This window comes from Alosa sapidissima, chromosome 20 (assembly GCF_018492685.1).
Source record: "Alosa sapidissima isolate fAloSap1 chromosome 20, fAloSap1.pri, whole genome shotgun sequence".
Taxonomy (NCBI): Eukaryota; Metazoa; Chordata; class Actinopteri; order Clupeiformes; family Clupeidae; genus Alosa; species Alosa sapidissima.
In genome coordinates this window covers 7,001,603-7,025,472 of record NC_055976.1, presented here as the reverse complement: position 1 = coordinate 7,025,472, position 23,870 = coordinate 7,001,603, and the positions used below count along the sequence as shown (strand labels likewise).

Sequence of the window (23,870 nt, the reverse complement as noted above, 5' to 3'; positions counted from 1 at the left end):
AAAGAAATGAGTTGATTGTACTATTTAAGTGAAATATACAGTGCACTGATCATGTTAAGCAGAGACAACGATAAATGTTATGTTTTTGCAAGGCAGAGGAGGGGTCTAAAAAAATTCTGCCTATCAACCGTTCCTCCTGCTTCTCAGTCCAGATGAATGACTCCATGCCTCGTGCTGCTGTGACAAATAGGCTACTACATCAAATGGTGGGTGAACTTTCTGATGAACTTGTTGAAAAATTTTAAGTCTGCATTTTAAGTCTAAGAGTGTCGTAAAGTCCCTCTCGAACGTCTTAAGATTTGCCGACTGTTTCCCGAAACCATCGTACCTTAAGAGCGTCGTGAAAACACTCGTAGATCTACGAGTGCTCCAGAGTTCTCGTTACCGGCTAAGAGCGTCTAACAGTATGCTACTTCTCACTGAGGTCACCAACAGGACATACAGAGGAATTACAACTTAGAATACATAATCCAATTTACGTTCCCATTCTTTATTGTGTTTACCTGTGATGAATTAGATTTTAGCCTGCAAAATAGCATAGCCTAAATTTAATGGTCATAATAATGTGATGAAAAGCGGACAAAAATGCAATCAAGTTATGAAACGAGACGTTGCCAGAATAGTTTGCCATTATCTTTGCTAAGTGAGGGCTATATTTTATTAGGCCTATAAGGGTACAAGCAGAGAAAGGAACATGTGGTTTAGTCTGTAGGCCTATGCATCAAAATCTAAGCCTACATTTCCTCACTTTCTTAATCGACTTCTTCAAACGTTGACACAGCGAAAAAGTATTGCAATCTAATCTTAAATAATTACAATTATTTATGTCTGTGTGTGGTATATCCTACTTGGGATGCTTACATGCAGATGTCAAAGTGTTTCTATTTTCGTATTGATGTGAATTAATGTGTAGATCTGATGTTTAAATGGTAGGCCTATAGCTGTCTGACATCATCATCAAATCAGAGGATATTTCAGAACTATTAACGTGGACAGCTCCTCTTAAGAGCATCTTAAGAGCAGTGCACGCGCGTTCACGCTACGAGCATGTTCGGGAAACAGTCGGAAAAACCAAACGAACAAAACCTAACCCTAACCTCCCCCCCCCCCCCCCCCCCCAACAAAAACAAAATGTGGAGAAGTTCTGCGACCCTCTTCTCTCCAACCAACAAACAGCAAACATTTGTTTCACTTCTTATGAGATAAGCATTGGTGGCAGAGGCAGGTATGTCTTAGCTAGTACCAACACCAAAGGCACTATTGGTATGACAGCCTTTTGATAATCTAAATTAATTATTTTCCAATGGATAAGCACCCATCCAATGTATAACTGGTGCTCCTGTGAGAGATAGTCTATTAGCCATTACCCGATTAACCTCTCAACAACACATCTTGCATCCTTGTTTAGGATAGTTGTAGGATAGTCATATAAACACACACACACACACACACACACACACCACATTCACAATATCTTTATGCTACAACTTGCTCTGTCAGATTCTGTTTTGGCTCCTCTTGCCAATAAAGAGACGTTTAACAAAAGTGGAGTGGGCACTCAAAGAGGCTTTGGGCTGATTCATTCGTTCAGGAAAATGAGTTTTCTTGTAACTGACGTACAGTTTGTCCTCGTCAGGCAGTCGTAGGTGCATGAAACCGACGGGGGAAACAACGAAACCCTGTCCCAATGTGAGAAGCGTTTGCTTACCTTGGAGACTCAGACACACTGCTTTCAAGTTCGTGGTATCGTTATATATTTGAATTGCCATATACTTTTAGTAACGCGAAATATTTTGACTCAAGTTCGTTTCCCACCTTTTACGGCCCAACTGTCAACTTAACAGTTGGTTATATTATCCTAGTTGGCTTAGCATTGTAGCTTTAGCTAATGAGTTTGCGGCTAACATTAGCCAGCTATAGCTATCTCTGAAACTGCACATGAAAATCCTTGTCATCATAACGATGTGACATATTTGGGCGATATTTAGTGATTTTGTTTGTTAACTTTACTATCTAGCAATGTGTCCTCTGAAATAAGACTATAAGTGATTTTTCACTGATGTACCGGTTTGGTGAGAGACAGACAGCTAGCAAGCTAGAGTGGTCACACCAAAGTTGTAGCATTTGTAGTTAGGCTGTATATTTATTTACTATTTTGGAATGTCCTCAGAACCATGGCCGAATGCACTACATTAGAGAGTCTGCTTGAAATGGGGTTCAGCAGAAACCGAGCGTAAGTTTAATATTTGAACAGATTCAGTGTTTGTTGTCTGTTACATACTGCTCATCATCACAGAAGTCCGGATGTTTCCATATTCAGTTTGGGCCTTTTGGCTCTTTGTTTATCTATTCTTAGAGAGAAGGCTGTGGCGCACACAGGAAACCAGGGAATAGAAAGAGCAATGGACTGGTGAGTGAATCTTTGGACCATGATTAGTTTATTACTTGTAAACATGTTTGGAATGGTTTGTTCTATTTCATACCTCTCACTCCAGGTTGATGGAACACGAAAACGACCCAGACATCGATGAGCCATACGTGCCACCGGCAGGGAATGTTGTAGGCGGAGGAACTGATCAGCAGAGCGCAGCACAACCACCGTTAGAACCTTCAGAACCTTCAGAATGTATGAGATGCCATGGTGTCATGCATGTTAAGCTCAGTTTGTCTCTGTCTGCACCTAAACTTAACTGAACGTTTACTTTCACTTCTGATAGCTACGGAGCATGACATTGCAATGATGCAAGAGGGAGAGGGAGATGGCAAGCAAGCCATGACAGAGGAAGAGAGGATTGCACAGGTGAAAAGGTTGGTTAATGTTTTTGGTCACTTAATTCATGAGAATTACAGGTGTGGTCTCAGTACAAAAACAAAACAAAAACGGACCACTTTGCCCCGTCTCTTGTTCCAGATTGGAGGAGCTGATGAGGGTGAAGCAGGAAGAGCGGCGCGAGAGGGAGCGCAAGGACGAGGTGGAGCGGGAGAAACAGCGCCGGAAGCAGGGCCAGGAGCTCCTGCAGATTAAATCCAAACTCCAGGATGACGAAATGAAGAAGCTGGCTGACCAGCGGAGGAAGGAGAAGATGGAGGATCGGCTAGCCAAGTAAGAGCCCCCTTGCACAAGGTATTATGACACTGCCGCAGAGATTCTGGCCGGTATTGATTGGATCAAGATGCCTCCAGTGATAAACAGGCCAGACTTGGAAGATTCATGGTAGGCTGATCAAAATAAATGAGTAAATAAAAGTTCCACCCATGCCTCTAAATGTCTGGCGGGGCAGCCGTGGCCTACTGGTTAGGGCTTGAAACCGAAGGGTTGCCGGTTCGATCCCTGACCAGTAGTAAAAATGTGGGCGGGGTAAGTGGTTGAGCATTGCTCACATCCACAGCTGAAGTGCCCTTGAGCAAGGCACCTACTGTAACTCCTCACTGCTCACCGAGCGCCACTGTAGGAAGGCCGCTCACTGCTCTGGGTTAGTGTGTGCTTCATCTCACTGTGTGTTCACTAATTCACGGATGGGATAAATGCAGAAACCAAATTCCTTGTATATGCAAATATATTTGGCCTATAAACCTGATTTACATTTACTTTTTTGCTGTGTGAATCAGGCAGCGGGTCCGAGACAAGATAGCCCGTGATCGAGAGGAAAGAGCTCAGAAGGTATTGTGCCAGGATTCTTGATAGACCCGTCTTATCCATTACTCTTGGAAATATGTTGCCATATCATGTTCTTTCAACACCCTTGTACTAACCCCATCCATGTTGTCTTAGTTTGGCGGTGGCAATGCTTCAGGGACTGGCATTTCTTCTCCCCCACCTGAGGCAACCTCACCAACCCCCTCAGACAACCAGGGCCCCCCACCAGCCAAGAAGGACTACGATGAGTGCAGGATACAGGTAAAGAAGCAGAAAAGCCCTACGCCTACTCTGGGCTGTGTTTCCCAAAACCATAGTTGCTAACCTGTTAGCAACTTAGTTGATTGGCAATGGTAAATTGCATTGCATACAATGGTAAATTGCATTACTTAGTTAGCAACTATGGTTTTGGGAAACGCGCCCGTCTATTAATGATTAATAGCTAAGGTCTTTTTTTGCACTTTAACCTGAATGTTATTCTCTTTCTGTAAGTCACTTTGGATGAAAGCATCTGCTGAATGAATAAATGTAAAAAAAAGATACAGGCGTGTTGTTGCTTCAGCCAGGACTGAGTTGTGAAACTAAGCTCATGCCATGTCCAGGTGCGCATGCTGGACGGCTCAGCACTCACAGCCACATTCAAAGCCCAGGAGCCACTAGCAGCTGTGCGGGTCTACATACAAATGAACGGAGGCAGCGATCAAGATTTCGGCCTGCTGTCGCCATACCCACGCCGCGTCTACACTGAGTTGGATATGGAGAAGCCGCTTCGGGAACTAGGTGAGAAACAAGGACCAGGGAGTCCAACCAGAGGCTTTCTAAAGGGGAGACACAGCACTCAAAAAATCCTCCATAGAAATGCATGGGGTTAGTTTGTAACGGCAATGCATTTCTATGGAGGATGGCAATGTCAATGCATGGGGTGAGTTTGTAACGCAGTTGTCTACACATCCCGCCCCTTCTGTGGCAAAAAAAGTTAGTCAATATATTGTGCCAATCATGTGTTGTGATCTTGCTGCTGTGAAGCCTTGCATACGCACATTTCTGTGGAAATAGATTCCCAATAAGTGACCAAAAAGCGTTACAATATGGCCACCGAGTGGAGGGACTTGCTTAAAAGGACTTTGGTCCAACAGAGACATGAGGTTGCCTAACCAAAATATCAGTGCAAAAAATGTAATATATTATGATGTGCTTTGTTGTGACAGGTTTGGTGCCTTCTGCAGTCCTCGTTGTTACCAAGAAGTAAAGGGGTTCCAGAGACAAAACCGATGACGCAGCTCTTCCAGATTTTGTTTTACCACTGACATGGAGAGTACATCTGACTCAGCAATGGACCTCCCCCCTCCGCCACTTTTCTTTTCTTATTTAATGATTAAATACTGGAGTTGATCAAAACAGAGCAAGCACCTTAAGATGAGGTACAGTTATGATTCTGTTACAATTGTAAAGTAAATAAACAAACAGCATCCCAAGAAGTCAAAGGATATGACGATGGGCTATTTTCCAGGTGCTGTCAGGAATAATGATGTTTCCGCTGCTTATTACCCACCATTTTGCCATTTGAAATAAATCAACAATATTTTCCCAGGACTTGTCTTCCTGCAAAGAGCAACAAATCAACCTCAAAACAGACATGCAGAAGACATGCCTGTGTGGTATACTGACACTTTTATTAAGCACTGTGTAAAAAAACACATTTGCATGAAAGACATTCAAATAATAATTAAAAACAAAACAGCCAGCAGGTCACTTATGGGGTTCTGTTTGTAAAAATAAATGTCTACAAGTGTGTAAAACATGTGGTTTTACTGCCTGCACAACAATAAAGCATACAACAGAAGAGGTTGGAATGGTATTGGTACACTCGATAACGAGTGGAGCAAGGCAGCATTTGCCTCAAAGTTGCTGATCAGTAAATTCACACAGACATGGCAATACCTAGTACCCTGCTGGCTCTGTCCAGATCTCTAGTCTAAGAATGACTTCGGTTTGTTGCAGCACCATAGCAACTTTTCCCTCCTCAATGCCCAAATACAGCAATACAAAATCAGTACCTCTTCAAAACATTACCAGTTAGCCTCTTAGGTACAAAAGTAAAACAAAGGCAGCTCTTGTGTCAATGTATTTACAGACAAATATATGCTGGACAAATGGATGTTACAGTACGGGGAGGTAGTCGACGTGATGACTAGCTGAAGCACTGAAAATCAGCTCTCGATCCACTGGCTAAAGAATGCAAAGGGGGGGGGGGGTCCAGACTAAAATAAAATCATGAGATGTTTTGCGAGTATTTACCATTCAAATTTTTAAAATATCTGTACATACAAAAAACGCCCTGTTTTCTGCCGGAATGATGCAAGATTTAAAATACCAATGTATGTGCTCCTTATTGCAGATAGTAAAAACCCAGCATGAATTAACACATTGAGCCCAATTTTTCATTCTAATTTTTCATCATACTAATTCCGATGTAAAACTAGACTTTATATGGGAATTACAAACTTTTTACACCTTAAAATCTCAATGAAGGGGAAGAATCGGGCCTTTTGAAACATGACTACATTGTTAAAATATTTCAATGTGGAGCTGATATTGGATGTCCTCTTTTTAGACACTGTTTCACAGAAGAAAACAATGAATATAAAATCGTAACTTTAAAGATTTGTAAAGCTTCATCTCAAACCCTTGAATGACTTTGATCCTTATCCTTATTCCTGTGGTCAAGCGTTGTTTTTAAGGAGCGCTCTAATCACTTCCCGGGATATTGCGACAGTGAATGGGTGCATATCTCTATGAAACCAAACAGTATCCCAGAATTCCTGTGGCCAGCCGTGAGTCATGCAGGCCTTTCATCCTAGCTGGGTGGGTAATACTGGTTATACTGATTCCATGGGTTCTGGTATCCTCCATACCCTCCATACTGAGGTTGCTGGGGAGAGAGAAAGTAGTGGAAGAGGCCAAAGGGCATAAATAAATGCTGATAGTGGAACTTTTATAACATCAACTCCTGCCCAGAGACTACAGATGTGAATGAGCCTCTGCTATAATCTGGCTCAGTTATACACGGTCCCTGTTAAATGAGCTGTAAGTACAGCAGTAATGTGACGTGCTCACATCTCCTCATACCTGATACCAGCTGCTGTAGCTTCCGTATGAGCTGCTCATGTCCCCAATCATGGGAGGAGGGGGCGCGGTCATGGGAACAGGTGGTACAGTGGGTGGGGCAGTCTGGGCAGTGGCCAAGGCAGACCCATCGTCTGCGCGGCTCACTTTCTCTGGGTCATCACTATCTCTGCAGGACAGGCAATGAGAAACACAGGACAGCTGATGGCACTACTTTCTCTTCAATATTCACAGCCCTGAATAGTATTTTGGAGGAAAACAAGGCCTTGGAAAAGGCCCTGGGTTTGTTCAAAAGATCAAATAATTGTCCTCATTCATCATCATCATCATCATCATCCAAAACTACACCACCACTTATTATTATTACAATAAGCTGCTGGTATTGCCATAATTACCACGGATGCTGTTAAACTAGAGGGTATGTGGAACTCTTAGAAAGTAAGGTTCTGTTCATGATGCTCAGTCTCACCCATTCTCTGCTCCCCTTTTCTTCGGGCCGATTTCCTTCAGCAGCTTCTGATGCTCATCATACATGGTCAGCACGCTGGGAGAGAACACACAACACCCAGTGAGTGAAGTGACCCCATACTGCACCCCACTGGGCGCGCGCGCACACACACACACACACATACATACACAAGTATTAATTAGGCCAGGTGCATGGTGGGAGAGGGATGGAATGAATAAGGTGTCAGTGTAGGAGATGCTCTGACTCACTTGCCTTTAGCAGCTGCTGTAGCAGCTATCTGATGCTCTGCAGTTGCTACTTAGGTATAGGACAAGATTTTGAGAGCGGCAAGGGGGAAACCCTGACTCCTTAAGCAGAACATTCAAGTCCGTGTCAATGACAACTTCAAGGACAGACAAGACCCCCTTTCGGGTTGTTGATTTTTTAAAAATCAGATTGCAGAAGTCATTCTTTCTTCGGTTGTGTGGTGCTGCTTACCCTTTCACGGTGGTGCCAAAGTCTTCGGCAAACTGCAGGCCCCGCTGGGAGAAGAGAATCTTGGTTCGGGGTGAGAGCGGGGCAGCCAGAGCCCGGGTGACGCACTGCTGCACCGCGGCAATGTTGGTGCGCGGGTCTCCCGACACCTCCAGCTCAAGCAAATTCAGGTGCAGCTTACTGTTGTCCTACAGCAAACACCACATTACACAAGTTAAGACAAGACTCCTTCATAAGTATAGTAAGTATATATACTCTTTTGATCCCGTGAGGGAAATTTGGTCTCTGCATTTATCCCAATCCGTGAAACACACTCAGCACACAGTGAACACACAGTGAGGTGAAGCACACACTAATCCCGGCGCAGTGAGCTGCCTGCAACAACAACGGCACTCGGGGAGCAGGTGGTTAGGTGCCTTGCTCAAGGGCACTTCAGCCATTCCTACTGGTCGGGGTTCGAACCGGCAACCCTCCGGTTACAAGTCCGAAGCGCTAACCAGTAGGCCACGGCTGCCCCAAAGGATAACTCTCAAGTCTATGCAATACTAATCAAACTGTGACCTCCAAGAGGACTGAGAGTCACAGATACAACTCAAACTTTGAGAGCTCTCAGTCATGTCTCGTGAGTACTAATACATTTAGATGACACTTTTATCCAAAGCGACTCTTTGCAGTAGCCAGTATCCCTGGATTAACTTGGGGTTAAGTGCCTTCAGCGAGTCATCGAACCCATAACTTTTTATGACCACTGCATGCCAGCCAAGTCCCTTAACACTACCAGTGCCCACCATGGCCCATGCTCACAGTGAGTGGTGGACTTTGACTTACAGGGTTGAGGTCTATGGCCTCCTGAAGGACACTGCGGGCCCTGGCCGCATTCTTGCCCAGCTTGAGGAGCAGCCTGGCCAGCTTGATTGAGTAGAATGCGTGCAGCTGGGGATTCTCTTTGCTCTGCTCCAGGGCCTCCGTCAGCAGAGTCTCTGCCCGGTCCAGATGGCCCAATCGCCTCTCCAGGCCCGCCCTGCGCAGGCGCACCACGGCCAATCCCGGCATGGCTTGCTCCAGGGTCTCGAGAATACGCTGCGCCTCACTGTAGTTACCTGCAGGAGACACATCACAGTAGACAATGAGAGCACCAGACACCCTCATGTAATGGACAGCAAGCACATTTAGAACATAAAATAGGACTGTGGCATTAGGAATATACCAAGACAATGCATTAGGGCAATTCTGCGCAAAACTGTCACATCCATAACGCCAACACAATGCCGTGGTATTTAGTTGCCGTTATGGACGTGACAATTTTCCATGGAATTGCCCATTACACAACTATATAATTGCATTATAATTGCAATTATTCAATTAAACTTCAGTACTGAAGGGGACCTAAGGCATTAATTCATTAGGGTCACCTTCATATGCATAGTGTACATTTCTCACCATGCCTCTCCTCAAACGTGGCCCACTGCAGGTGGATGGAGTGCTTGTAGGGCAGGTGGACCTCACAGGCTCTCCTAAACACAATCCGTGCCTCCTCCACACTCGACTGCTCCAGGTAACGGACATACTGCACACATGCAAACACACGCGGTTTAACTTTCGCCCCGTTAGAAAAAAAATCCATTGCTGGACTCCTCGTCCTCTGCCAGACGCCCCCCGTACGTTACCTTGGTCCAGAACTCCTCGTAGAGGGCACAGGCGATGAGACAGCGCTCAAACAGAATCAGCACTCGCTTGTGGTCAGAGATGCCTCCCGCTGGCTTTGGGACCTCCTGCTCCTCCGCTGATTCCCCCTCAGTGGTCTCCGGGGGCTCATTCGCACCCTGGGCCTCGGCCATCTCCCAGTCTAGGTAGCTCTGCCAGCCCTTCAGCTGAGCCTTGTCCAGTGGTTTGACGTGGAAGTATGGCCTTTTGATCTACCGCAAACAGGAACAGACAAGGTTCATGCGGAATTGCCATGGACAAATTACCAGCTCAGCACCCTTCCAATTGAAGTCTGTGTATTGAGGGAGTCAGAGTGATACTCACAGCGTCTTCAAATGTCCACCTCTTGCGGACCTCGGCCTCATTGTCCTGGAACACCTTCTCCCTGCTGGCAAGGAGGAGCTCCTGCATCTTTTGCACAGCTTCTTCCTGATTGGATGAAACAGAGAAATGAAGAATTACACCCTGGACAAAAAAAATCAGGCAAGGCAGGTGAACACACTCGCTCAGGTGGTACACACTACCGAGTCTTTGCCGTTGCCGTTGTCTGCGGGTTCCTCCTCTCCCGGTGGTCTCTCCTCTTCCTCCTCTGTGGGGTTGGATCCTTCTCCCTGAGCTTGGCTCTGTTTATACTCTGCTCGCAGATTCTCATATTCTTCTGCAGACAGAATTTCCTGAGGTGGATTGGAACTAATATGAGTCTTCAGCCTGCAAAGACGTAGACAGAGGGACATCTTTAATGCAAGTGAATTGCCTTAGCAAAACAAATCACCTACACCTCATGATATTTCCATTAACACCATAAGCTTGCCACTTCTAATTGCACTTTAAAGCCAATTAATGGCCGAGGCCTTGGTCAGTGGAACATAGTGGGGCTGCCTTACTTGTCATAGTGTCCTCGGTAGAGCTGTGTAGGCATTCTGAGCGCCCGGTCGTAGACCACAGTCATGGCCTTCAGGTTCCCTTGTTCCTTCTCCCACTCAGCGTACAGGTCCCAAAGCCGGTCAGAGTGCCAGTCCATCCCAGCCGCGTCCACCGCTTCCTCAAACACGCTGCAGCAAACATCAGTGGGGAGCTAGGTCAGTTTGACGGGTTTCAACAAGGGGCTTTCCATTTTTGTTCTCACCGTATTTAAAACGTAAGAGGAACAACCTGCCACCCCAAGGGAAGGGATCTTAAACATGCTCACTGAAAGTGGACAGACACATGAGGAGTGATAAAGACAGGACGATTGTGGGGAACTGCACACCTGCGAATGCGCTGTGTGGACTCAGGCAGGTTCATGTTCAGAGTCCCCAGTAATAAGTTGATATAGTGAATCCAAAGGTCCACACTCAAAGGGATGGCTTTTAAGCCCTGCACACACACCTGAAACACAACAAGCACACAATCAACCAGAGCACAGAGATCTCCCTGCTGCTCTAAATGGCAACAGCTCTTCGCTCTCTTGCAGTTCCTCATGGACACAACTGTGCCTCAGTGTGTCCAAAGGCACATAATGGGGTTGACATCACAACACCAAACAATACAATGCACGCCCTCTCTTACCTCCTCTGCCTTGACGTTATTTGCTGCTCGTCTCTCCATGTCTGCAAACTTCTTCCAATAGCCGTAGCACAGTGGGTATCGCACCAGGAAGGCATTCAAAGCTCTGCGGGAAGCAGTCATGTGACCCTAGAGGAAGGAGGACAGGTAAATAAGAGGTCCCAAATACTCCAGTCATAGACTACAAAAGATGACACACAGTACATTACATATAACTTGAGAACTGACAATCTACATCCAATGTGGAGAAGTGTATTACAATGTGCTAAAGGCAAATTCTTCATCAATGTGCAGATGGATTAATCTTAAAGTTCTCACCTCTTGTTCACAGTACTGTAACAGGTCTGTCCAACTAGAGAAATCCTGGGGGTTGTCGTGGGCTGCTTTCCATAGCCTCTCGAAGTCCACTGGGAGCTCGCCCTCATCTTCCTCGTCGCCCTCCACTGTGGGCATTGCGTAAGGTGCAGCAGGAGCTTCAGCCGCTTCCATCACTGTACCTCCGGTGTCACCAGAAACCTGGCTCTCAGGATTTGGAGCCACGAAGACTTCAGAGTCTCCGAGCTCTCCTGAGAAACAATACCAAACAGTGATAATTAGCCTAATGATGCGGAAATGTTTCTTACATAAGAAACAATGTTCAAACTATTTTATTTGTTGTTTAATGACTATTATGTACTTGTGGTAAACAGCATGACATCAATGACTTCTAATTTCCGACCGAACAATCACCAGACACATTTTATTATTATTAAACATTTCATTTGAATGGTCACCTAACTTCTGAAAATGTTTTGCGGCCACAATTGTTATGCTAGCTCGCTGACGTTAATAGCTTCGTGTTACGTTGCGTGTCTAAATTAGCAGTCCCTCATAGATTCTATTGCTTAACACAATTGGCAAACGGTTAATGTAAATACTTACAGTTAACAGAAAATGCTGTACATAGAAAATTTGCTAATAGGTGGAAGACCAGGGGAACTTCGCTACGTTGGCTCACGTTAAGATAATGTGGCATTTGCTGTTAACGTTACCAGCTAGCCTGTGAGCTAGTTAGCCATCATCGTGTCTAAGGACGCTAATGAGTAATATTTTCCAGATGAATGAAACTCCACAGTTAGAGCGGGCAGTTACAGAAGTTATAAACTTTCCATGCTCTGAAATAAAATTAACCCAACCTTCTGGGATATCCATTTCTCCATTGCCACTGAGGTCTTCAGAACCTTCTGCCGCCATGTCTGAGGCTACAACAAAGACGTCATCAATCCACGACGGTCTTTTCATTCATTCATTCATGCCTTTACTGTTCATGATCGGATCAGAGCTCGTTTACGGACATTCTCTGTTATGATCTACTACACAAATATTGTGTTCATTAGCTTAAATATCTTTTGCGGACAACACAGGCTTATCTGAAATCACATGCCAACGTTCGGTATAATACACTTTTATTACCCACATCAGATCCAACAATCAAACATTAGTCTTTATTAGCTTGTGAGTAACCTCTCTCAAGGCAATCCTCTACAAATGTGTTATTTGAAAGAGGGCATGAGCCCTAGTTTGAACAAGATCCCTAATCAACACTAATCCATACTACCAAGAAAAAAATAACATAGTTATTGGTTGACTTTTGTGACATGTCACATTTCCGTACAACCAGAAGTCCACAATGTAGCATTATATTTCTGCACCTGCACACAGATAAAATCATTATAACAGCAGTCAATAAGGCTCTACAAACCCACAACCCAAATTCTATTACAGGTTATTGTTGTAAACATTGCAACAATGTTTGCAACCCCCCCCCCCCCCAGTTACTCACTCTCACCTTATCCTGAATTCAACACAATCTCAGAATGCAAAGAACAAAAACAATGAAGTTGTTCTAGATTCAGTGGTTTATTCCCCTGAAAACATGTAACAACTCTTTGATTTTAATTTCCTGCTTAAGCTGCCACATTTCCCCTCACCCACCCATCACATTACAATACACAGAGCCAGTACTAGCAAGTCATTTAAACTGTCCCAAAGAATTCTCAAGTATTTCAAGTTGAAGTTAAGGACACAGTATCTCAATATTTTCCCAAATTAGAGAAAAATCTGGCACAATACCAAGTGCTGTGTTGTTCAGGATAGTAAGAAGAAATGGGTGACGATTTCTAAAGGCTCAACCATGCTATGATGACTTACTGATTTTCACAAGGCATGATTAGGTTACTAAAATGATTTATAGAGATCCAGATGAAATACCTTCAGATGAAATGCCTGAAATTTCTCAGAAAAACAAAAAACAAAAACATTTTGACTTTAGACTTTGTCAGTTAAATATATATTCAACAATCACATGATCAAGATTGAATTGACAGACATGGACATTTATAAAAACAGAAAAAGGAAAATCAAAACACCTAGTCCTAGGAGTTCATCTAAGATTTTTTAATGACATGGTCACGCAGTAATAACTCAGTTGTGGTCCTGGATGGCAAAGGTGATAAGTCATCACCTGTTATGATGATCATAGATGTATTGTGTGTGTGTGTGTGTGTGTGTGTGATTGTTTCGCTTCTAAAGAGTCCCATACCCATTGGTCTACTTCGGGGAAATTCACTTGCATTTCTGTGTTGATGAACATCAGTGTGTGTGTTGGGAGAAGTATGTGTTGTGTCTGTGTGTGTGATGGGGAAAGTATGTGTTGTGTCTGTGTGTGTGTGTGTATGTGATCGTAGTCCCATATTCGATCAGCTTGGTCTCCATGTGCCTCTTACAAGCTTCCCTGCCTTGGTCATTTATCCACGTGTGGTCACCACAGCCTGTGGCCACATCCACCCTATGGATCCTGAGCCCAGTCCCCACCAGCCTCACAGCAGCTCCACAGTCCAGTCTGCACCAACGTTCACGCCAGGCTTACGGAGGGTCAGCACCGACATGGAGGCATCAAACTCATAGTCCAGTGGAGTCACTTTACCTGGACATTGAGAGAGGGGAGAAACAAACAGAACAAACTGAAAATTAGGCATTTTCAAATATTATATAGTGAATTAGAAATCGCTATTCTAATGGTGTACTACAATTAACATGTGTTGTGTTCGAGGAGGAGGAGGAGGAGGAGGAGGAGGAGGAGGCAGAAATGTGTATCGTACCATCAGTCTTAAGGTTGACCCCTTTGGGATTACTGGCCCCAAGAATGATCACCTTCTCGATCCAGGAGGGAGAGGAGAGCTGGCTCTCAGGGCACAGGTTCCTGCAGAGTAGGTTGTTACAACACATGTTTGAGGACACATGGAACAGGTCATGGTTTTTGTACAGTTTTGCTTAACTATTGTTTTTGAGGTCACTTTAGACATGAAAACGAGACTAGGGAGAGAAGTGAGGGCTAGGAGGAGAGAGGCAAGAGACATAGGAGGATGTAAGTGATTAGGATGAAGGATGGTGTCTTACCTAGTGGAGAGGACGTTGTTGGCAAAGGTTAGGCTCCTGTGAATAAACTCCTTCTTGGTGTCAAAGCTGAAGGTGTGGCCATCGTCAATGTAGAGCTCTCCCTCTGCAGTCCTCTATGGTAGCCATGACATACAGAGCTTTATTAAATAATGCTGTTTATACCACAACTAAAACAAGGCAAACCAAAACAGTGGTCAGGTTTCTGAGAAGAGACTTTCTCTGACCGCATTGGGAGGCAAAATGAATGTTTAACCTGGGGACTCAGAGCCACAATAAGAGTATAGGGGTCGTTCTCCATGCACGAGGAGGACCTCCGGACCCGGAGCTTTTTGGGAATAATGGAACCACCACGTTGGAATACTGGAATCTATGAAAGAGCAGGATGAGGATCTATGAGCCAACAGGAAGAAACTGAAAAGCAGCACTGCGTCATGTACTTCATTTCCTTCCTTTTACTTCATACGTAATTCATATCGCAGTATTTGTTGGTTTGTGGAAAACCAATCAAAGTTAGATATTAAAATGAGTAGATGTGACATGAATAGTTTATGTTGGCAAAAGTCAAAAAGCTATCTTACAGAACTCATGGTAACAGGAATGTACAGGCTCTGAGCTCCGTTGTGTTTCTGGAATGTGTGGACATCGTACCAGACCTGAAAAAAAAAAAAAAATGTACCAAACACAATTTATAACACAAATTGGTGCAAACGTTTAACAATTTGTGAGCTGCAGATCACATAGCAACTTCTTTTAGCACAAAGCAGTCTCTACTCTCTACAACAAATACTGCTAAGCATTCCACCTGCTAGCTGACTTGCTTTAAACAAGTGGCCCATTTATATCCTCAGAGATACCGCAAACAAAACAAACAACAATCTGTTAGTCCAACACAGCCTGCCTTAAGCGAGAGACAGCATAAAACATGGCGAGAAACTAGAGTGGAGCAGAGGAACGGCCTCTGAATGGAGAATGAGGGCATTGTGGCGGCACTTACCTCTCCATGTCCTGGCAGATAGGCCGTAACGCCCCGGGAGCCCTCCTCAGTTACAGGGTGCACCAGCAAGTCCTTCCCTGTGGCAGAGACAGAGTGAAACTGGAGCCGGCAAAGTGAAACTCCTCACTTGTGGACCTAGCCATGCTCACGCCATATGATACACCAACACCACCATCTTATCAAATTCTCTGTGTAAACGGCTGTTTGCTTGCTCACTTACAGGCTGAGTCTTTGAATGACTTACCAATAAGGAACTGGTCATCCATGGTGAACGTGGCTGTGTCCTTGGGATACTCTACCCACAATGGTCTGTGAAAGAAAAAGTACATGACTTAAAATGCACACACAAATAACCTCAAAATCAAAGACAGGCAAAAACAAGACTTATGTGTGAACTTACTAATGCAGCTTTGACATATTCAGATCACTCCCGCTTACTAAACCAACAGATAACTATACCAGAGAGGATTAAAGTGGAATCAAGGATCTTTGGCTATACTGGCTGAGGACACACTACCTCTCTCAGCACACTCTCCGGTTCTGTCATGTTTGATGTGTTATTCTGTCCTTTAAATCACATGGAGTCTGTGCTCGTCATATGAAATGTGCTAGGCAAATAAAATCCCAATCCCAATCCTCCCTCACCTCATGACGGGCTGGCCGGTCCTGTAGGCCTGGTAGAACTGCTGGTACCAGTAGGGCAGGAGGGCGTAGCGCTGGCGCACGGCCTCACGGATCAGTGCCGTGTTCTCGGGCCCGAAGAGCCAGGGCTCACGGCGGGGGGTGTCCAGGTGGGCGTGGGCGCGGAAGAAGGGCTGGTAGGCACCCGTCTGGTACCAGCGAACCAACAGCTCGGCGCTGGGCGTCTTGAAGAAACCCCCGACATCAGCTGACAGACAGACAGGACATGGAAAGGGAGAGAGGGACAAGGCCACAAGGGTGAAGTGTTTTGGATGGAATGGAAAGGAGAAGGACAGAAAAGAATTCAATGACTTACTAAAGCTGTACGCTCATAACATGTAGTCCATGCACAGTATAAGTTGCATGCATGCACGCACTGCAAGTGAAAAGAGTGTGTGTCACTGACCTCCACACAGAGAGATGCCCACCAGGCCCAGACTGAGGCACATGGGGATGGAGATCTTCAGGTGGTCCCACTCTGCCGCGTTGTCACCGGTCCATACCGCTCCTGAGGTTACACACACACACACACAGTTTTTAGACAGGGGGCAGACCTTCTCAAACAACTACAGAGTCATTCAAAGCAACCAAAACATCAACAACGTAATACAGATAAGAGGAAATCCAGCCTAAAACCTTAAGCCAATCACTGTGGGTTAATGACACCAGCGTGCAGAGGAACTCACCGTATCTCTGAGACCCAGCGAAGAAGGCCCTGGTGAGGACGAACGGACGCTCAACTCCCCCAGAGCGGCGGATCAAACCGTCAGCAGTAGCCATTTGCTGAGGAGATCAGAGAAGCCAGGTTCATAGGTCTTTTTCATCTGACTTAAAGTCCAGTTAAATGCATTTTCTTCAGGTAAAAGTATATGTGAAGGGCTGGTGTGTGTGTGTGTGTGTGTGTGTGTGTGTGTGTGTGTGTAGTAGATATCTGTACTGTTCCTAAACATGGATAATGTAAGGCACCAGGGTTGACATCATTTCTTGTTGTCAATATGTAAACCCTATTTTAAAACTATTTCCTTGTTAGAGCAGCTGATGGATCATGCAGTCTCTCCCTTGATGCGCATCAGAGATGAATGGGAATCAAGCAGTCTGTCTGTCTGTCTGTCTGTGTCTATGTCTGTCTATGTCTGTCTGTCTGTCATCCTCTTCATTAAGTATGTCTCACCACATAGAAGCCGTAGAGGTTGTGGACATCACGGTGCTCCCAGTCGCCATGCTTAGCATCCTTATGCATGGTGACCTCTGGTCCATTGAAAACAGATGGCTCATTCATGTCGTTCCATGTGTACAGGTTCTCCATAGAACCCTGAAACACACACACACACACACAGATTTAGGTCTGGGAAGCAGAAGTCATGTAGATGCTTCAAGCAAGTATTGTATTGGTATTGTATGTGTTGCTGTATCTATTTCCTTCCCATCTTGTGAATTCTCATTTTTACTTAATTCTCAATCTCTGATGTTTTATTTGTTTGTTGGTATTATTACTTTTTTTCTCTATTATTGTGTTAAATGCTCCAAATGTAAAGCACTTTGCTGCATTCTGTGTATGCCATTATTATTATTATTATATTATATAATATATAAAACAATGATATATAATAAATTATTATTATTAATAATAATAATAATAATAATAATAATAATAATACACGTTTTTAAACCCAAGAACAACTGCAGATTCAAACGGACAGTAGATGTTTTTTTCTGGATTTGGGTCAACCTAACTGAGGCAATAATAATGCTTTCTGATTTCTGCATGACAAACGCTTTCTAAAACATGAACCAAATGCAAACATTGACATCAACTAAGATGTCTCACCTCGTATTGGTCATAAGCAAACATACTAGCCCACCAGGCCCGCATTTGGGGGTTGGTGAAATCTGGATAACCAGCACTCCCTGGAGAAAGACAAGCATGAACATTTACACACAATCAAACAGCCAGAATGCCACAACACTGATACATCAATTAGCGAGCTAACAGGCTTTTAAACATCCTGTTTGTTGATATGTAGGAGGAAAGTCCTTCAGCTGTTAAGCTTGTTAGTGTGCTAGTTTTAGGCACAACTCACAAATGTTTTCTTTCATTTGAATAGGATCTATTCTGAACCGAGAGCAAAAAAAAAGTGTGCTGGTATTTCATAAAAGACTACTAGAACTATTTGCAAATTATACATTTGCTATCTTAAAAAGATAAGGCAACATTTCCGGGCGAACCTCAGAGAGGATGCTGTGGTTGGAAACATACGCTTGCTTTGTGCCAAAGCACACAACACTTCTGTGGAAGACGGTGCCAACAAACACTTCTTCAACACTTGATATATCAGATCATATCATATCATATCATATATCACTTGCTCAACAATACACAAAAACGTGATGGTTGTTTACCAGGCCAGCACCAGCCTTCATAATCTCCTCCATCTTTGTTTTTGACATAGAAGTTTTGGGCCCGGATCTCGTTGTGGATTTTGTAGTTGCTGTCTATTTTGATGTGAGGGTCTACGATTGCCACCATCTGGAGGAAACAGGAACGGAAGCTTAGTGTAAACAGCATAGTGCAGAATCAGATACACATTTCCTCCCCCTTAGCATTTTAATGATGCTACACTTTACTTTAGCAGTTGAGCCAGAGGAACTCTGAGCTGTGAAACCCTCCTATCCATCTGATAGATAGATAGATACTTTATTGATCCCCAGAGGAAATTCAAGAATGTACTCTGGTCGCTGACCTTGCGGCGTTTGTCCATGATGCCCTGCAGCATGTCCTTGGGGGTGGGGAACTTGTGGGGGTCCCAGGTGAAGTAGCGCTTGCCGTCGGCGTGCTCGATGTCCAGCCAGATGAAGTCGTAGGGGATGTCGTGCTCATCGAAGCCCTTGTCCACAGCCTGCACGTCCTCCTGGTCGTTGTAGTTCCAGCGGCACTGGTGGTAGGCCAGGGCAGCGATGGGGGGGAAAGACTGAGTGCCTGTAATAGATCAGCAGGACGAGATGGAGGAATGAGAGCCAGAAGCCCAAAGGAAGGTGAAGGGCGATGACAATTGTATATTGGTTCGTAATATCCATTATTAGTCTACTTAATTTCAAATAACTTGTGACACCATTGTCCTTAAAAGGCATCAGACAACCCCATGATAAGACAAAAAAGGCTGTGTCTATACTGCAGTGTCTCCGTGCACGCTCTCTCACCGGTCAGGGAGGCGTACTGGGTGAAGACGTCAGAGGGAGTGGGGCCAAGCATGATGAAGACGTCGATGATGCCGCTCTCGGAGATCCAGCGCACGTCCGTCTGTGGCGTCTCACTGGCGCCCTGAACGTAGTCCAGCATCTTCCCAAACACGGTCTGCATGGCAAAGAGGACAAGAGGGCACGCTAGAGCTGCTCGATAACGGCAAAAATCAGTCATGAGAATTTGGGTCAATATTGAAATCACTACACAATTATTAAACACCATTACTCAATAATTTTGGAAACATTTTCTAAACTTTAAAAAGTACAGAAGATTAAATTGAATTTTAAATATAATTCAAATAAAAAAATACATGCAAAAAAGATCATGTATACAACAGTAACCACTAAAGGGGTCCACTGGAACTCAAGAGAAAGTAATAGCATTGTTTTGCAGAAAAAAAGAATATTATATTTCAATTATGTAGTTTTCAATATCATTGGAAGTCATAATTGCTGATTAATTATATAATTGCACAACTCTAGTGCATCCACTTAAAACTGCAAAACAGAAACAGCAGAATACACCAGGTTCCTCTATGTGCCATCAGAGGAGGCGGTGGACTGGGTCCTCATACCTTTCCAGCGGTGTTGGAGCTAATGTCCACCCAGGTCTCTGCAGCGTTTAGCCAGAAGAGGCCCATGGTGCGTGCCGTACTATGGGCCAGCATGACGGGTACAGCTCCGTACAGGGCCATGGGGTTAAACAGCTCGTACTGGAACACGTCCAGATTATACAACCTATAGGGATCCCCACCGCTAGAACAAAAAAAAAAGCTAGGTTATTACAGCCATCTACAACAACTCTCTGCTTTAATGACTTCACTGGCTACTTTGTCTTGTCTATAGTGGCTTTGAGATGGTTCGGCAAGGTGTATCGTTGACTCCTTACTCTGTGGTCTTCAATTTGAGAGTGTCGGCATGTTCTGGAATGCCATAGACGTGTTCTACTCCGGGCAGAGAGAAGTCTAGACTGATGGAGGTCGGCCCTGTAGGGCAGACAGTTGTCTCTTGAGTTACACAACACAAGCAGAGCTCCAAGCAAACACCCAGATGAGATCACATCAAGAGAGCAAAGTGCAAAGCATATTACATTAACACACACAAATTGGGACAAAGCCAGACAGTGAACCAACTAAATCTAATGGATTATTAAGATGGTGTGTGTGTGTGTGTGTGTGTACCATTCGGTTTGCCGTCAGTGTGCGACTTGAATGTCTCCTCCCACATGCCATCCATCTCCTCTTCTTTAACACCTTCTTCTGCGGTCTCCTGAAAGGAGGAAGGGACAGAATGAGACCGAGGACACAGGTTTTGGTTGACACAATTTTTTTTTTTTTAAATAACATCTCAAAATCGTATGTGAATCTTACCCTCCACATCAAGCAGTCGTGAACGAACAAGGCAAGGAAGCGTGTAACTCGTAACTCAGACTAGCCGTGTGTGTGTGTGTGTGTACCTTTGCTTCCACCTGCTGCTCTTCTCCATCTGCCTCCTCCTTCGCCTCGCCACCCTCAGGATTGGCCTGACTGCATGTTGTTCCATAAACCACATGCAGACAAAAAGATGGCATGAATTTCATAATTTCTTGAAACCAGTCACGGTATCAGAAAACATACTGATCCAACAGGAAAAACATACTGGAATCCAACAGGAAAAACTATGACCGTCAGAATGTTCAACTACAGGACTTCTGTTGCAAAACAATGTACTTATTCAAGCAAATCTGAGCACTTTTCATGAGAATCTCTTGAAATTCTCTGTCTGATTCATCTCAAGTTCAAGTGCTCTCCCAGAACTTTTGAGAGCTCAGGTAGGGACTTACGTGTCCTTGCGCATGCGCAGGTGCTCAAAGGCCAGGAGGCCCCGGGAGTTGAGAGACATCAGCACCTCGGGTCCCTCCACGATGTCCAGCCGGAAGGGCCGAGCGCTGACAATCAGCCTCTGCTGCCGCTGTACGCCCAGGGACAGCACCACGCCGTTATCATCCTGAGACAACAGCGACATACTACAGACACGGTGGAGAGCAGGGAAAGACAGGAAGAGAAGAGGTTATGGGAGAAGGGAGGGGCAGAAGGCATAGACAGAGTGATAGAAACAGAGAGGGAAAGAGCGAGTTAGAAAAAAAGTTAGCACTTAAGACAATACAGACGAATCATACACACTGACTGACTATTATTGTGCCATAATAATCACCATGGTAGAAGGAGTCTTACTTTGATCCCTCTCTCTCATTTAGTTCTACTGGACTAGTTCTCAGACCTTGATCCATGGGAGAGCCTACTAGGCTGAAATACTTACGGCTCAGTGGGTGGGTCGGACACCAGCACGTCCGGCACCTCAAAGCGGGGCCTGAGTGGCTTCAGCTCGTTGATCTTGACCCGCGTCATGTTGCCTTGCAGCCGGTACAGCTCCAGCAGAAGACGCACCTGTGCAGAGGTACAGGGGATATACAAGTAAAATAAGAGCACCATGTACATTACAGAAAATGTCATCTGATCTTTGTAATTGTACATGAGTAATTGTACATGGGATCTCTACAAAGCTAAAGGTTCTATGGATGAGTATGAGGTTCAGCAGTTCATAGTGCTGAGGAGTCATCTAACATCTCACCTTCAACTCAACGCATAAGGGCTCTCTCACTGACACAAAAACCTTTTTACTTTCCCTTGTTAGAACAAATAAATGGTCAAAGCCATAAACATTCTCTGAACTGGTTGAAAATATTCAGGACACTTCTCTAATGGAGGGTTCATTGATTTGGAAGAAAGTATGCTGAATGTGGCTAACACAAATAGGAAATTGTCTCTCAGACATAATGAAAAAACCTTCCAACCATTTTACAAATATAAAATACAGAAACTAGTCGACAAACGAACTGTTGTGGGATGTGTTTCGATTATATGCATGCAAAATAAATTCCAATTATGCCATTTAGGTCTTTACCTTCTAAGTATCTATCTATCTATCTATCTATCTATCTATCTATCTATCTATCTATCCATCTATCTAATTGCGGTTAGAAAAAAGGAGAGAGCTTGGGCTTTCAATGCAAAGTTAGCTGATAGCCAGACCTTGTTGTTGTCATTGATGAGCTGTAGTGTGACCCTGGAATCACTGAGTTCCAGCGTGTCCAGCAGGGCTCTGTACGGCGACTGGCCTGCCTTGAGAGCCCGTTGACGTCTGTGACAGCACATGCACACACGCGCACATAAAAAGAGGAAAGAGCATGGATTGTCAGGTTTTGCGGTAATATAGACAACACAAGGAAAGCTAGTTAAGCTAACGGAAAAGTGTAAATGCGGTCACAACGACTTCTGAAAGGTTGAACTTGAACTAGAGTGGGCATCGTTAATCATTAGGTTACTCACTTGCAGAAGGCACTCTGGTCGCAGGTTTTGAAGTTTCCTCGATCCACAGCCAAAGAGCCACTCACCAACAATGAAACACAGGCCAAGACCAGCAACCCCATTCTTGAAAGAACAAGAAAGTCGATTTAGAGCCAAATTTAATTTTGAAATCAACACATATGACAAATCAGAGCTCGCATTAAAACTCTCTTTTCCTCTCTTAAAACACAAGATGAGGAAATCTCATTGTGAAATGTTGATGGGTTCATAGGTTCATATGGCTACGTCATCATATGTGGCCTACGAAAGAAAGATGAGCTAGCTTATCAATAAACTAGCTGAATATCCTGCTCCCTAATCAAACGGGACAAAAACTCTGGATATGAAATTGATCATGTCTTCCGCCATAATTCTTCCCAATGTTATGTCTACATAATTTTAAACTGAAACAGGTGCAAGCTACCACCTTTGTATGACATCCGCTGTAACGTTAATGCGCTAACCGACTTGTGAGCTAGCTTGCAATCACCGCTAGCTAAAATGAATGGTGAGCGGTCAAGGCAGAGCTGTATTAAATTAGGCTATCAGCTTGCTCAAAATACATATAGTCGATTGTTTTATTGTCTGAACTATTCAGTCCAGTATTTCCAATAGTTCCGTATGATGCTCTGAATGGGGAAACTTGCTGATAATCCAAGGATGCTCACCTCTTTCGCAATCGCCGGCTATTAACGTTTACGTATCACTGCACTACCTATTTCGAAATTCCTACACAATTCAAGTGTGCCGAGTCCTGCCTCTACGTAACTGGTGCTAATATCGAAATGTTATAATTAAAGATGTGCAATAAATGAAAATACCATAACTACCATTAGCTATCTCCCTCTTACCTCTCAATGAAGGCAGCCATCTTGGGTATATTCCAACCCCCAATGGTAGTCCAGCCCCCCAAAACAGTGCGAGTCTAAGCAATAATGAGTCTCATGAGATATTTATTTTCCTCTGGGAACCTAGGTGACAAATGAGGGAAATATAACCGGCCCCTATGTCTTTTTCTAGTATAGTCAGTGCATTGAACAAAAATATTTTAATATTAATCTTTTGCGCCCCAAAATAGTATATTTCGGCCAACTATTATAATCTTGGACACTTCAGTTAATAGTTTAGTGTCGTCATTTTCATAATTTTATAAGTGCTCTAGACCTGCGTATGCAC

General features: G+C 44.3%; 3 protein-coding genes across 12 annotated transcripts; 1 reads left to right on the top strand and 2 right to left on the bottom strand.

Moving 5' to 3' along the window:
- Positions 1–1,627: 1,627 nt before the first annotated feature.
- ubxn1 (UBX domain protein 1) lies at positions 1,628–5,227 on the top strand. Of its 3 annotated transcripts, none has more exons than XM_042075069.1 (10): positions 1,628–1,689; positions 2,171–2,233; positions 2,357–2,410; positions 2,496–2,626; positions 2,718–2,808; positions 2,912–3,103; positions 3,610–3,661; positions 3,773–3,898; positions 4,240–4,417; positions 4,846–5,227. In XM_042075069.1, exons 2-10 carry the CDS (start codon positions 2,175–2,177, stop codon positions 4,884–4,886), a joined length of 924 nt encoding a protein of 307 aa, XP_041931003.1. In that variant the 5' UTR covers positions 1,628–1,689; positions 2,171–2,174; the 3' UTR covers positions 4,887–5,227. The 3 variants fall into 3 exon arrangements, with proteins under 3 accessions (XP_041931003.1, XP_041931002.1, XP_041931004.1); XM_042075068.1 differs by having other exon boundaries at positions 1,630–1,736; XM_042075070.1 differs by having other exon boundaries at positions 1,639–1,743.
- Positions 5,228–6,122: 895 nt separating this feature from the next.
- Positions 6,123–12,263, bottom strand: si:ch211-114c17.1 (pre-mRNA-processing factor 39). 7 transcript variants are annotated; one of them, XM_042075062.1, is made up of 14 exons: positions 12,131–12,263; positions 11,274–11,521; positions 10,959–11,084; positions 10,660–10,778; positions 10,295–10,462; positions 9,932–10,118; positions 9,735–9,839; positions 9,374–9,622; positions 9,147–9,273; positions 8,535–8,806; positions 7,710–7,894; positions 7,233–7,307; positions 6,767–6,932; positions 6,123–6,569 (listed from the first exon to the last, which is right to left on the bottom strand). In XM_042075062.1, the coding sequence occupies exons 1-14, from the start codon at positions 12,234–12,236 to the stop codon at positions 6,495–6,497; spliced, it is 2,208 nt and encodes a 735-aa protein (XP_041930996.1). In that variant the 5' UTR covers positions 12,237–12,263; the 3' UTR covers positions 6,123–6,494. The 7 variants fall into 7 exon arrangements, 4 of the variants coding, with proteins under 4 accessions (XP_041930996.1, XP_041930998.1, XP_041930999.1 ...); XM_042075064.1 differs by having other exon boundaries at positions 9,935–10,118; XM_042075065.1 differs by lacking the exon at positions 12,131–12,263 and adding an exon at positions 11,877–12,062.
- A 120-nt stretch (positions 12,264–12,383) lies between these two features.
- On the bottom strand, positions 12,384–23,648 carry ganabb (glucosidase II alpha subunit b). Of its 2 annotated transcripts, none has more exons than XM_042075054.1 (24): positions 23,546–23,648; positions 22,677–22,778; positions 22,380–22,488; positions 21,607–21,734; positions 21,131–21,313; positions 20,765–20,834; positions 20,490–20,577; positions 20,198–20,294; positions 19,884–20,064; positions 19,267–19,420; positions 18,810–19,045; positions 18,469–18,595; positions 17,897–17,976; positions 17,240–17,380; positions 16,755–16,851; positions 16,475–16,576; positions 16,033–16,276; positions 15,632–15,696; positions 15,388–15,464; positions 14,972–15,046; positions 14,647–14,760; positions 14,394–14,506; positions 14,096–14,196; positions 12,384–13,920 (listed from the first exon to the last, which is right to left on the bottom strand). In XM_042075054.1, exons 1-24 carry the CDS (start codon positions 23,563–23,565, stop codon positions 13,814–13,816), a joined length of 2,811 nt encoding a protein of 936 aa, XP_041930988.1. In that variant the 5' UTR covers positions 23,566–23,648; the 3' UTR covers positions 12,384–13,813. The 2 variants fall into 2 exon arrangements, with proteins under 2 accessions (XP_041930988.1, XP_041930989.1); XM_042075055.1 differs by lacking the exon at positions 23,546–23,648 and adding an exon at positions 23,363–23,497.
- Positions 23,649–23,870: the final 222 nt, after the last annotated feature.